Here is a 13,429-nt window from a genome sequence, read left to right as displayed (position 1 = left end):
ATCAATGGTGCCTGTTATCTTTACTTTAAATCCTTAATACCCAGTTATATTCTGTGCTTCTTGAAATAATCCAGCTTTTTCATAAAGCAATCTATAATAGTTGCTGAAACAACTTCCTGAGGGAGCTGATTCCACATTTTCACAGAACTTACAGTGAAGAATCCCTTCCTTATCCGGAGCTTAAACTTCTTTTCCTCCAGACAGAGTGCCCTCTTGTTCTTTGTAATGATCTCACAGTGAATAATGGGAAGAGAGTTCTCTATATGGACCGTTTATATATTTATACAGGGTGATCATATCCCCCCTTATAGGTCTCTTCTCAAGGGGGAATAGATTCAGTTTAGCTAATCTCTCCTCATAGCTGAGCTCCTCCATTCCTTTTATTAATTTAGTTACTAAATTATGTCTCAAAGATGTGCAAAGAGAAATACAAACTGTTAGGCAGAAAAGACAGTTCCTATATATGTATTTTATTTGTGTATCTAGCAGTTTGTCTGAAGTTCAAATTTAGGTAGGTTAAAAAGGGGCATATATTTGAAATTCAGTCTTCCACAGTCCAAAATTTACAGCCAAGCTTACAATTACTTTTCAGATAGGTGACCATCTTTATGTGCACCATTTTATAGGTTGACATTGAATTCTGCATACGAAACATGGTTGCAGGTAAAATGCTACCAGAATATATCTGTGAGGCTAACACTGAGATCCTTACATTACAAAATTGGTTTATGTTCATAAAAAAAATAATTAGGATCATGCTTATATGCATAAACACAATTTTTATTTGTTTATAATACGGAACATGTAAAACCTTTATTAAATTTTGCTGACCATAGAACAAAACATTAGCATTAAAATCCATTTATTGTTGTGGTATTAGCTTTTCTTCCTCTTAGCTTTGGCACAATAGAAGTCTCATGCGTCTTCTGATTGGGAATCTTCACCAGAGAGAGGACAGCATCTGACACGTACTAGACGGCAGCCAAATAATTTCCACAAAGTTAAACTGCATATAGCCAATCACAAGTCCTCCCATAACATCGCTGATATGGTGCCGGCCAATCATAATGCGGGAGAGTCCAACAGAGAAGGCCCACAAGACCAATAGGACACGTAGAGGAATAGCAAGGACCAAGTGGGTTAGAAAGAATTTAGACACCATTGTGGCTCGGCTGGCATGGCTAGCTGGGAAGGCATATACATCCAAGACAAGGTAGTCCAAGATGCCCGGAGACACCTCAAAGGGAGCACGGCGTTTGAATAACTTTTGAAGTCCAGCCACAGTCAGAATATCCAACAGCAAAGCTTCAAAACAAACAAAAAAATAGATAAGATAAATAGAAAAACAGGACGTTATCATGCAAAAATGTGTCATTTTGAAAGGTCTAACTATTAATTAATTTTTGCTAATTAAACTGGTGATAATCATCTTTTGCTATATATATATATATATATATATATATATATATATATATATATATAACATATATATGTATTCATTTTTCTCCTCCAGATGCCTGACATGTTACCAAATTTGCTGTCTCTAGCATTGGGTAAATATCCTAGAAAACATATGTAGTAAGTGAAGCCCAATCATCTGCATTCATGTTCTGAGTCAATAACCTAATCTGAATTGATATTTGGTTTGGTTTGATAAATAATTATAAACTAAAAATATCATCATCATGTCAAAATAGGGCTCATAACAGAAGCAGGTCTCACAAAAATCTTGAAGCCCCCATTGGACCCTCAATTCAAACTGAGCCACTTGAGTTTCAGAATTCACCAAACGTTTTGTGGTAGCACAAGTAAAGACACCAGTAGTGGCGGACAGAGATAGGCCCCATTATAAAAAGTTTCACAAAGCAGCAAAATGAAAATGTTTTCCAGCCAAGAAAATGGACAATAGAGTAGAATAGTAGCTGTGTGATGACACACAACACTTATTCAATTCAGAGGATCTGCAAGAGAGAAGTGCAGAGCAAAAGTGGTTATTCCATGTCAAGGTTCCACTAGAGTCAGTAATCGTGGTGCTAATGATAACAGTAGTAGTTGTGGTAGTGTCTATGTATTTTTTTTTGCCCGATTTAAATTTTACTTAATACTGCCACCATCCCTGAAAGAGTTTAAATATGGTAAAATATAGGATTTTAAATATTATAAAAGTATTACATTTTATTTACATTATTTTAAAAGAAGTTTACACATGCCTCTCCCCATATAGGGATTCAGGGGAAGTTAAATAACATCATAACATACATAGGCTGAATACATTCTACACATTACATATGTGGGGATCATCTGACGTGTTTTGCAGACTAGGTCCGCTTCCTCAGGGATGTAATTAGTACAAACAAAGAGATGTATCAGCACAACAGGCTATTTAACTACAAGTGCAATTTGTCACCTAGTATGGAGGCAGGTATAAAGCAGGGCTAAAACCACAACAACAGAGATAGTGGTATCCCAAATTAATCATCCACATATTCAATTTGTAGTGTTTGTTCCTTGAGGTTTTCGAAAAATTGCCATTCAAACATCTATTTGACCATAATAGATTATTGTTCTAAACCAGTGCATGTAGTTCAAGAAACAGGGGGACCGCCATCATCTGTGATGCATCAGTGCATAAGTTGTAAGTGCAAAAAACATGGCGAGTATAAAGGCAGCACTTTGTGGACAGTTTATGGTTTAATGGTCATGATAATGTTTTGGGAAAGACATGGGAAATAGATGATAAGTGACAAGTTGTAGGGATAAAGAGGTAAGTATTGTACAGTCTTAGTTCATCAGTCTTGCCCCCTGTGGGTATTTATTGTGCCCAATCCTCATGATGCATCTTTTGCTTTGTACAATACATGTAAAAAATACAAAGTAAGCCATGAGATACCAGACAAACATTATTCAACATTTCCCCTCATTCACTTGAAGAAGCATCATCTACTGGTCTGGGAAAATCCTTCCTCTCATTCTTTGGATTTGATGCAGTGGGGAAAAGAGGAGAAGACTCATCATTTGCTTTGCAATCATGGAAATGTCGGTTGGGAATACTTTTCTGGAAAATGTCAACTACAGCAAGAAGAAGAAATATCTAGCCTACGTGCAGGGGATTAGTAGAAAGTTTTCTGAGGAGGATCATACCCAGGATTAAGAGACATATGAAAGCCCAAAACTATGATTGGCGCTACTTCACCACCACTCATTGTGGGTTTAAGCAATGATTTTGTGAAAGAAGAAATGAAAAAAAAACTGTAAGCCAATAGTGTCAGTCATGCTGTCCTTTGACAAAGATAATTCCCTTCCTTTCCTATAAAGGACATAGAACAGGAAGAGAAAAAACATTTATCGCAAGTGGGGGAAGAATTTCACATTTTCTGAGAAAAAAATAGTTATTTTTGCTGCCTCTGTCCCCACCAGAAAAATGTTGTCACTAGGGCATAAAGTAATAGGAAATCCAAACTTTTCATGCCACCAGCAAAAGAGGTTATGCCATATCTTCCAATAGGGAGACCTATTGTAGAGATAACTATCTATAAAGGAAATTTCATTTACAATGTAGAAAATTGTTTTTTGCTTCCTTCTGCATCTTTAGGACAGTAATTAATGGATAAAATTTCCAATAGAGCACAAACAAAAATTATTTAAGATGATTTATCTCCTAATATCCCTGCCCTATTCGTGTGGGTAGGTAGAGAATAGAAGCATTGCAGGACCATCAGCCTCCATGGTATTTAAGGACAGAGCACAGAGATGACCTTAGCGAGTTGTTGTGTTTTTACTATCCAATCACAGTCTTCATCCAAGGTATGTTTGCTTTGACTACAAGGTAAAAATGTTAATATTCTTGACTTTGATCACCTCTCTTTTATTTTATTAACCTGACTCTAAAATATATTACACAGCTCAACAAAAAACATTTTTTTTTTCACTTGACAGAGATTTTTTAATATATTTAGTGTATTTTGGGTTTGCTGAATTCAGAAATCACAGCAGTTTAATTGATTTGGCTCTAGTTCCTGTGATACAGGAATCGGAATAGACGATTTTACCAACAACATAATATTATCAATGTTTATTTACACAAATGTTTTGCATTTTTAATAATAAAGCTAGCATTATTTTCATGAAACTTTCATTTGCCTTCTTTTTATTCATACATTTTCTTTTTTATTACAGAAATATGAGTTCTTCAAGAAGTTGTTTAAATGACTCTAATGTATTTTGCTACATTTGTGTTGAATATTCTCAGCAAAAACATTACAGAATTTGTGAAACAAGAATATCTTGCATATTTTGGTATTAAACTGTTGGACCAAGATAAGTATTGGGCTCCCCATATGGTATGCACAACCTATGTAGAATGTCTACGTCAGTGGAAAAATGGGAAACTGAAAAGTTTGAAATTAGGTGTACCTATGGTATGGTGGGAGCCCAAAAATCATCATAATGATTGTTATTTTTGTGCTGTGAATGTAAAAATTTTCAACTGTTAAAAGAAAAACAAGTGGGAGACTACTTGTGCCGCATGGTGCTGATTTTCACATACCAGTGTTCAGTACACTCCCTGATATTTCTGTATCCGACATGGAGTATATTTGGGGTTTGGAGTGTAATCCAGGAGTTAGCAGTGGAAGTGAAAATGAACGAAGTGTTTCACCAAACCAGCAGTTCTCCCAGAAAGAGCTCAATGATTTAAGTCTTAAGTCTGTCAACCATCTGAACTTTTATCATCCAGGCTAAAACAAAAGAACTGTCTGAGGCCGGAAGTTAAAATAACGGTTTATAGGACAAGAGAGGTGACACTCCTACTATATTTCAGTGAAGATGGAGACTTTGCCCCTGATTCATCAAGCAAAATCGGATTATCGGTCGCGCATTCGTATTAGCGATCCGGAATCGCGCGCGATCGCGCTATTCAACAACCGGAAAAGCTCGCGCACGGAGCCGCGCTTATCCGACAGCTTTTTACTGGCGCGCGTATTATCGCGCTTCCAGCGATCGCGGATTTCAATGATGAATCAGGGGCTTTGTGTACTGTTGTAACATCCCTGCACTACTAACCCATATGGGATTACCAGAATACTGAGCAGAAGACTGGCGGCTTTTTATAGACAGTTCCACTCGAAGTTTGAAATCTGTTTTACTGCATAATGGCAAATGCTTTGCATCAATTCCAATTGGTCACTCAACAAAACTTAAAGAAGAATATGAAAATATTAAAATGGTCCTACAAAACCACCAATGGCCCATATGTGTTGATTTAAAAATGGTGAACTTCCTACTTGGACAGCAAAGTGGATACACAAAGTACCCGTGTTTCATCTGCTTGGGGGATAGTAGAGCAAAGCAGGATCACTGGAAAAAAGTAACATGGCTTCCAAGGGAAAACATGAAAAAAGTTTCAGTATTAACGATCAATGGATAACAAAGAAAAAATAATTCTGCCTCCACTACACATAAAGTTGAGAATAATGAAGCAATTTGTTAGAGCTCTGAACAAGGACGGTGATTGCTTCAAATACATTTGTAGATTCTTCCCTGTATTGAGTACTGAAATATTAAAAGCAGGAATCTTTGATGGACCCCAGATTCGGAAACTGATAAATGATTTAAATTTCACAAGTTACATGACTGATACTGAAGCTTCTGCCTGGCACAGCTATGTCATGGTCTTGGTAACCATAAAGCACAAAATTAAGAAGAACTGATACAAAACTTGCTCTTACACTTTAAAAATTTGGGTGCTACTATGAGCATAAAGGTACACTATCTCCATAGCCATTTGTAAAAATGTCCAGAAAACCTTGGGGATTTCAGTGAGGAACAAGGGAGAGGTTCCATCAAGATATAAAGGTGATGGAAGAAAGGTATCGGGGCAGATGGGATAGACACATGATGGCAGACTACTGCTGGAGCCTTCAACCTGATTGTCCTGATCATCAGCATAAAAATCATAGTTTTTCAATTACTTCTCTGTAATTAGTTCTGTAAATATACTGAATAATGAATGTATTGACATTAGGTATTTCAAAAATTTTATTTTGTATACATAGCCATACCTAGTATTTTTTTTGCTTAATTTTCATGTTTTATTAGTTTTTTATGAGGTTGTTATTGAGGTCATTATTTCAAAAACCAATATCATATTTGGAATCTGTGCATCAAACATAACCTAAAATGACTTTATTCTGTTTGTCAAGAAAATGTTTGTTGATCAGTGTTATGAATGCTGCAGCCAGACTCATCCATCCTTCCCACCGCTCCTCTTCCGCTGCATCTCTTTGTAGTTCTCTTCAGTGGCTTCTATTTTACCTTAGAATCAAAGTCAAGCTCCTGTGCTTTGCCTTCAAATACCTTCACAGTTATTGTCCCTCTTACCTTTCTGACCTGAAAATTCTCCCCTAGCCGCTCTCTCCGCTCCTCCAATGACCTTCTAATGACTTCCTCACTCATAACCTTCTCACAAACACGGCTCCAAGATTTTTCTAGAGCTGCCCCTGATTCTCTGGAATGGTCTACCTCATGCTATTCGGTTTGCTCCTACTTTCTGCTCATTTAAAAGAGCGCTCAAAACCCATCTTTTCATACTCACCTACCCATCTTCTTCTGTCTTTTAACCCCTCACTACTTACCACCATTCCATATCCCCTCTTATTGTGTGTTACTTCTCCCACCTCCTAGATTGTAAGCTCTTCGGGGCAGGGTCCTCTCCTCCTCCTGTGTCACTGTCTGTCATTTGTAACCCCTATTTAATGTATGGCACTGCGTAATATGTTAGTGCTACCGTGTTTCCCCGAAAAAAAGACCTACCCCGAAAGTAAGCCCTAGCATGCTAATCATGCAAGGGTGAAATATAAGCCCTACCCCAAAAGTAAGCCCTATTGGCTTCTTTGGAGGGTGTGGTCACGTGGTACAGGAGGGATACCAAGAGGAAGGAGAGAGCAGAGAGCGAGCAGGAGATTTCAAAAGCACTGGAGCAAGAGGTGAAGAAATTGCAGGGTTAATTAACCTACAGTACTCTGGTGTGACACTAGCACTAAGAGGTTGGTGGATTCTCTTTTCAAAAGGTCCTTGCTGGTATTTCATTCATTAGTAGCAATGCATATTTATTAATTGATTTTTTTTTTTTGCTTTTTTTCAGATTTAACATGTAACTCTATGAGTTAATTGTCAGCACATTTTCTTGTTATGTTGCACTTGTTTGCTTATGAAGCTGTGTTTTTTTTCATTACTCATTTATGTCAATTCTTATTCATGACTTCTTGTATATAACAGAAGAAATCTGTGATTTTGACAGGTCACAGACTTCTTGTATATAACAGAAGAAATCTGTGATTTTGACAGGTCACAGGTAACACAGAGGTATCTTTCTATAGCATTGTAATATTGGTTACAGGTTTTGGTAAATACAGATTTTTGTACATGAATAAATATAGATTTTTTGGGGAGAAAAATAAGACATCCCCTGAAAATAAGCCCTAATAAGATTTTCAGAGGTAAAATAAATATGACACTGTCTTATTTTTGGGGAAACACGGTATATAAATACTGTTTATTAATATTTTAATAATATAGTTTATTTTATAGTTTATTACTATTAATAATAAAAATAATAATAATGTCTAGAAAGTGTGTCTGTGTAAGACAACTGGCTCAAATAATATTTTTTTTTAACCACAGTTCTAAATTAGGAGTGTATTCCATTTTGAGTGGAACTCTTAGATCTTCATTATAAACAAAAATGCAAACATGTTTTTCTGTTCTTGCTTTTAAGATCAATTTACAGTGTGCTGGAAATGGACTTGGATAAAAGTGATATATTTTTTAAGATTGTTCATTATTTTATATATTTTATAAAATATATTAATAATATATTTTATATATTATCATTACTTAAGTATAATATTTTTATTTGAGGATTTTAATAACTTTTATATCACTTTAAAAGATGCCTCTCCTTGAATACACAGCAGTCTCTTCAGATCTCACTAAGCCTACTCCTGTGATTCAGCACCGGGTACTTTTCAGGGTGTCAGCAATTTAGTCATTCAAACCCCCAGAAATAGCTGCAAGTGGCACAGTCACTCAGGATCACCTAATCCATCTCTTGATGTTCTGTGACCCAAATAACCATGAACGGTGAAGATTGTCAGCAGAGAGCTCCAAACCTTGCCTGTCTTAATTCTCTGGTGGTCTGAAGATCTCAAACTTTACCATTGAGAAATTTTGCTTTATGTATTTTATGTTAAAGGAGCATTCAAACACATCTGCTACAGGGAAATCTCAGCTTTATCTAGTATTCAGCGTTTATAATCTTTTTTTACATTCTACCTGTTAGGCATCCTAAAACAAATGTATTGATAGTAGTGCCGACTGAGACTGGAAAATTCCTCCTAAATTCAATAAATAGCTGGCCACATGTGAGCTAAGTATCAGCCAAAATTTTATATTTACCAAGTTTGCTTACCAGGCCTGATCTAATGATCTATGGGGTGCATTTACCAGAACTTTTACAAATCTTAAACATACAATCTGTCCCTGCAAAGAATGCACAGGATTTAAAGTGCCATTGCCAGCAAATTATGATGCGTAAACATCACACAATGCACTGCTTAGAGTTTAAGGCTGGGTACACACGTGCAATAATTGTCGTTAGAAAGGATCCTTTCCAGCAACTAAAGACCGCACGATGCATGAAGGAGTGTTGTACATACAGCACCATTCTGCTCTATGATGAGGAGAGGGGGAGAACGACGGAGCAGCACCCTGCTGTGTGCTCCCCCCCTTTGTGTCCATCGTCTGTGGATCCGCCAGAATGGTTGTTTGGACGATGAACCACAGACGCTGTACACACGCCAGATTCTCGTCCAATATTGGCCCTGAGCTGAATATCGGACAAGAAACATTGCAAGTGTGTATGTAGCCTAAGTGACCTATCAAAAGTGTTAAACCATTTACTTCCTGCCCAAGTGATGTAACAGGAAGTTAGGGTGTTCCAAGGTGAGGGAAATTTTAATGTAACATACTGGAGCAATTTAGTTTTGCATCGGGGCATCTACCTTGCTACCTTACAATTAAGCTGTCACTTAAAGCTCTTCCTTTAGGACAGGTTATGATCCTTTATATCCTTCCAGATAACAGAGACCGTTGATCCAGGGAACATCTGATTGCCTCATGGGATCTGGAAGAATATGTTTTTCCCCTGTTGAAGCAAATTAAACCGTTTTTTTTGCCTTCCTCTGGGTTAACCATTTCTACAGGTTTTTTAAATCTGGGATATGTTTATTTCCCTAGTGGTTGAATTTATTGGATTTATGTCTTTTTTCAACCTGACTATGCAACTATGTAACTTTAGGGGAGAACTGGGTTTGCTAGATAAAGGTCTAGATCAGGGGTCCTCAAACTACGGCCCGCGGGACGAATACGGCCCCCTGAAGTTGTCCATCCAGCCCGCCGGCTGCTGAGGCTGCTTCTCCTGCCTGAGTTCTGGCTGCCTGCCATCTGCACTCCAGGGAACCCGGTCACGTGACACCACTGTTGCCGGGGTAACGCTGGAGCTGTCGGGCTGAAGCCATCAGGCAGAGAAGGTATGAGCAAAGCTGAGACTCACTCCTGCCTTCATTCCCTGCTCACTGCAGCACAAATGTACATGATCAATGTACATTTGTAAATAGTATAAACATACTATGCACATTGATCATGTACACATGTGCTGCAGTGTGATCCAGCCGATGTATGAAGGCAGCAGTGAGTGACAGGTAGCAGACACTGACAAAGTTTTTTTAGCAGCCCTTTTTTAATTAATAAAAAGTGTGGGGTAGTGTTGGGTGTAGGGTAGGGTGTATAAAAAGAAGCAAATTAATGAATTGCTTGAGATTATTCATTTGCATGGAAAATGCAAGATAAATTTGCATTTTCAATACACACAGTGAAAATTCAAATTTATCTGTGCATTTTCCAATGCACATAGGAATTGAAGAATAATCTCAAGCAAGTTTAAAGCCAAAGTAAACGCCAATTTTTTTTTTTTAATGATCGGCAAGTGTGCTGTGCATATAGTATTGTTCTTTCATGTTTTTTATAATAAATACGTTTTGTGCAGTGTGCATAAGAATCTTCTCCTTTTTTTTTTTCAAACTATAGTACGGCCCCCCGACAGTCTGAGGGACCGTGAACCGGCCCCTTGTTTAAAACGTTTGAGGACCCCTGGTCTAGATAGTTAATCCTGACTTCAGTGCTGACTTCTTGACCAGAAGCCAGTATCTCATCCACAAACAAAGCAACTAATCTTTTGCCTTTATATTTATAGCACAATACTCCCAGGGAATACAATCCCTTTGTTTTTCAGTATAGGAGTACAGTTAGGCTTGGTGGACAGGGATTGGTGTTACTTGTAGTTCTAACACCTAAAAAGGGAAATCTCCCCAAATAGAATCCAAACAGCAAAAAAATAAACCTGAAATGGTCTTAATGGTCTTTAGGCATTCTCTTCTCTAATATTCTGATTACAAATTAAAGTAAATGAATACTACACTGGCCACGTGCTCTCATAAAGAATTTTTCGCATTTAAGATAATCAATACAAAATGATTCAAACTGTATCCAAATCTGTATTTTCTATTTTTTGTAAAGACATTCATACTTGGACAGACATTGATTAGGTTGTTTAAAATGATGAGAAGGGGATAGATAGGTACACTTATGTGCTGGAATTAAACACAAAGAATAAATAAAGTGATTTGTGCATATATATGTTATTATTATTATTATTATTATTATTAATATGAATAATATTATTAATAATAATCAACATTATTTATATAGTGCCAACATATTAGGCAGCGCTGTACATTAAATAGGGGTTGTAAATGACAGACTAATACAGACAGTGATACAGGAGGAGGAGAGGACCCTGACCCAAAGAGCCTACATTAATATTTATATTATTATTATTAATAATAATAATAATAATAATAATAATAATTAATAATAATAAAACATTATTTATATAGCACCAACATATTACACAGCACTGTACATTAAATAGGGGTTGCAGATGACAGACGGATACAGACAGTGACACAGGAGGAGGGGAGGGCCCTGACCTGAAGAGCTTACATTATTATTATTATTATTATTATTATTATTATTATTAATAATAAATCCTATTTTTATAGCGCCAACATATTACGCGGCACTGTACATTAAATAGGGGAGCAAATGACCGACAGTGACACAGGAGGAGTAGAGGACCCTGCCCCAAAGAGCTTGCAATCTATGTGTTGCTACCGGAAGCATTCCTTCTGCAATGAGGTATAGGCAGACCTGTGCATAGAAATGTTTTGAACCAAAGGCAATGTTGTGTGTGTCACTCCATTGCTTGGCCACAGTGATACTTAAAACACTAATATTGTGGTAGGGGTACAACAGCCTGATTCATTAAAAAGTTTTCTGTCCATAACTATAAAATTCTGAATTTCTGATCACATTTTGTTCCAGTGACATTTGTCATCAGAACAAACAAAGACGATAACGCTTACCAGTAGGGACACAGCAATAAGAATCTAAATTAGGAAGTCACAAGCACTTTAAAAGATGTTGCAACAATTTGTAGTCACATATAGCCCTGTTTTTAAAGAAGTGTCATTCTGATATGTTCCTTTACAAATTTTTATTTTTAAAATTCAATATTTATGTAAATCAGGGTATTTTTACCCTAAATTTGTGATTTTAAATGAATGTAGTGACCAATAGTTATTTATTTTAGCAATAATCACCACTTACAAACTCAAGGTAAAACATCACCACCACTGTTTAAAGTGGCTGATTTCATATCAATGATAATCAGGCTAAAAAGTTGCAATATGCACGCCCCTGTTTGGCCTATTGACCCATATGTCCACAATTAAAAACACAGCTTTAGAAATGTGGGTGCCTTCTACATTATGATTTTGATCTTGCCTCCAATGCTAGGATCTTGCATTGTGACCACTTCAAGCACCTTCCTGGTTTATATCACTCAAGCATAGCAAGAAAAGCAAAGTTAGAAAAAAAAAGGTTTTGGCATTAGATACACCAATTTGCATGGTTTTTGGACATGTTTATTTTGCTGCAGCACACAATCACGTCACTTATGCTAGCCTCTTGTTTCGAGTTGAAGCTGAGAATGGTGAGCTCAGTGTCTGACACTGAACTAACTTGACGCAGAGGCCACCGTCCATGTGCAAAGTGGAGGCTGGACGCAAGTACCGTCCATGACTCCAATTTTAATCAAGCCCTTGTAAGAGTGACAAATACATTTTTTTTGGTATACATGAATACCATTACACACAACATTGTTGCAAATGTATAAGTTAGTTTATCGCAATAAGATTTTATGTTGAATTCCAATTTCCAAGTGGTAAATTCAAACAGATATATAGGCTACGGTCCTTTAAGTCATATATTGAAGCTATTACATACAAGATCTGCCCCCACCTTTTATGGGATATCAACAAGCCAAAGCTCCATAATATATAAGTATAAAATGATAAGGCATGGCTTACCCAGAAGTAGATTTACAAGGACTTCCTGTCCGGCCAGTGTGTTGCTATTCCACAGGCAAACCAACGTGCCGACTATCCAGGGTAGGCCATGGCTCGTTATTCCAATCAGCTTGACCATGGAACGTGCACTTGCCCAAGAAGATGTACTGTTGGCGCAGACTCCAATCCCTTTAGAAATAGCTATGTCGATTGCCATAAGTGAATTCCATGCAATCCCTTTAAATGAGGGATTGAGTTGCATGCAGTCCTCTTCTGGTAACTGCTGGCTTTGCCGTCTCTCCCGGGCACCTTCAACAGAGTTTCCATATTGGCCACTCTGTTTCCTGCTAGAGCTTCGGGCCTCCTGGGTTGATGTTGCTGGCTGGTTAAGAGACATAAACTCTGGTCTGGCTAAGATATTATTCTTGTCCCTGCCTCTACTCCTCCGCTGAGGGGCTGGCATTGTCACTGTAGCCCAAGATATCCAAGATAAGCTTTCCTACACAAGGGTTCAGCAGTGCTCCTCCAAGCTTTGGTTTTATGTGAGTAAGCTATTGAACTTTTGCATGGGTAAGAGCTGGCTGCTCAGAGCACACATCTCCTGAGTTATATTTAGTTGAGGAAGAATGCCTTCAATGTTTACTCCATACTTTGGCTGGGCCTGACAGCCCTATCATCTGCCTATCAGGAGGCCCCTAGCAGCTACAACATCCAATAGAGAACAGAACATTTTGGAAGGTAACCTGAGGACTCACATGTCTGATGGTCTATTTAAACTTTGCAGCAGTTCCCATGTAACACAAAGGATTCTGGGATCTGTAGTTTGTGTTATCAGCTGTGCAGTCATTAAGTGTGAAAGTACAATGCCAGCTGTCCCTTTTACACCACAGCAGCACAGATTATTT

At 37.5% G+C, this 13,429-nt stretch overlaps 1 protein-coding gene across 1 annotated transcript; it reads right to left on the bottom strand.

Annotated features, from left to right (window-relative positions):
- Nucleotides 1–539: 539 nt before the first annotated feature.
- PLPP7 (phospholipid phosphatase 7 (inactive)) lies at nucleotides 540–13,140 on the bottom strand. The gene is made up of 2 exons (XM_072431038.1): nucleotides 12,546–13,140; nucleotides 540–1,305 (listed from the first exon to the last, which is right to left on the bottom strand). Exons 1-2 carry the CDS (start codon nucleotides 12,985–12,987, stop codon nucleotides 941–943), a joined length of 807 nt encoding a protein of 268 aa, XP_072287139.1. The 5' UTR covers nucleotides 12,988–13,140; the 3' UTR covers nucleotides 540–940.
- Between the last annotated feature and the right edge of the window lie 289 nt (nucleotides 13,141–13,429).

The sequence above is a fragment of the Pyxicephalus adspersus genome, chromosome Z, assembly GCF_032062135.1.
Source record: "Pyxicephalus adspersus chromosome Z, UCB_Pads_2.0, whole genome shotgun sequence".
Classification (NCBI taxonomy): domain Eukaryota; kingdom Metazoa; phylum Chordata; class Amphibia; order Anura; family Pyxicephalidae; genus Pyxicephalus; species Pyxicephalus adspersus.
The sequence above is the reverse complement of the archived record's forward strand: the minus strand, read 5'-3'. Positions and strand labels throughout refer to the sequence as shown.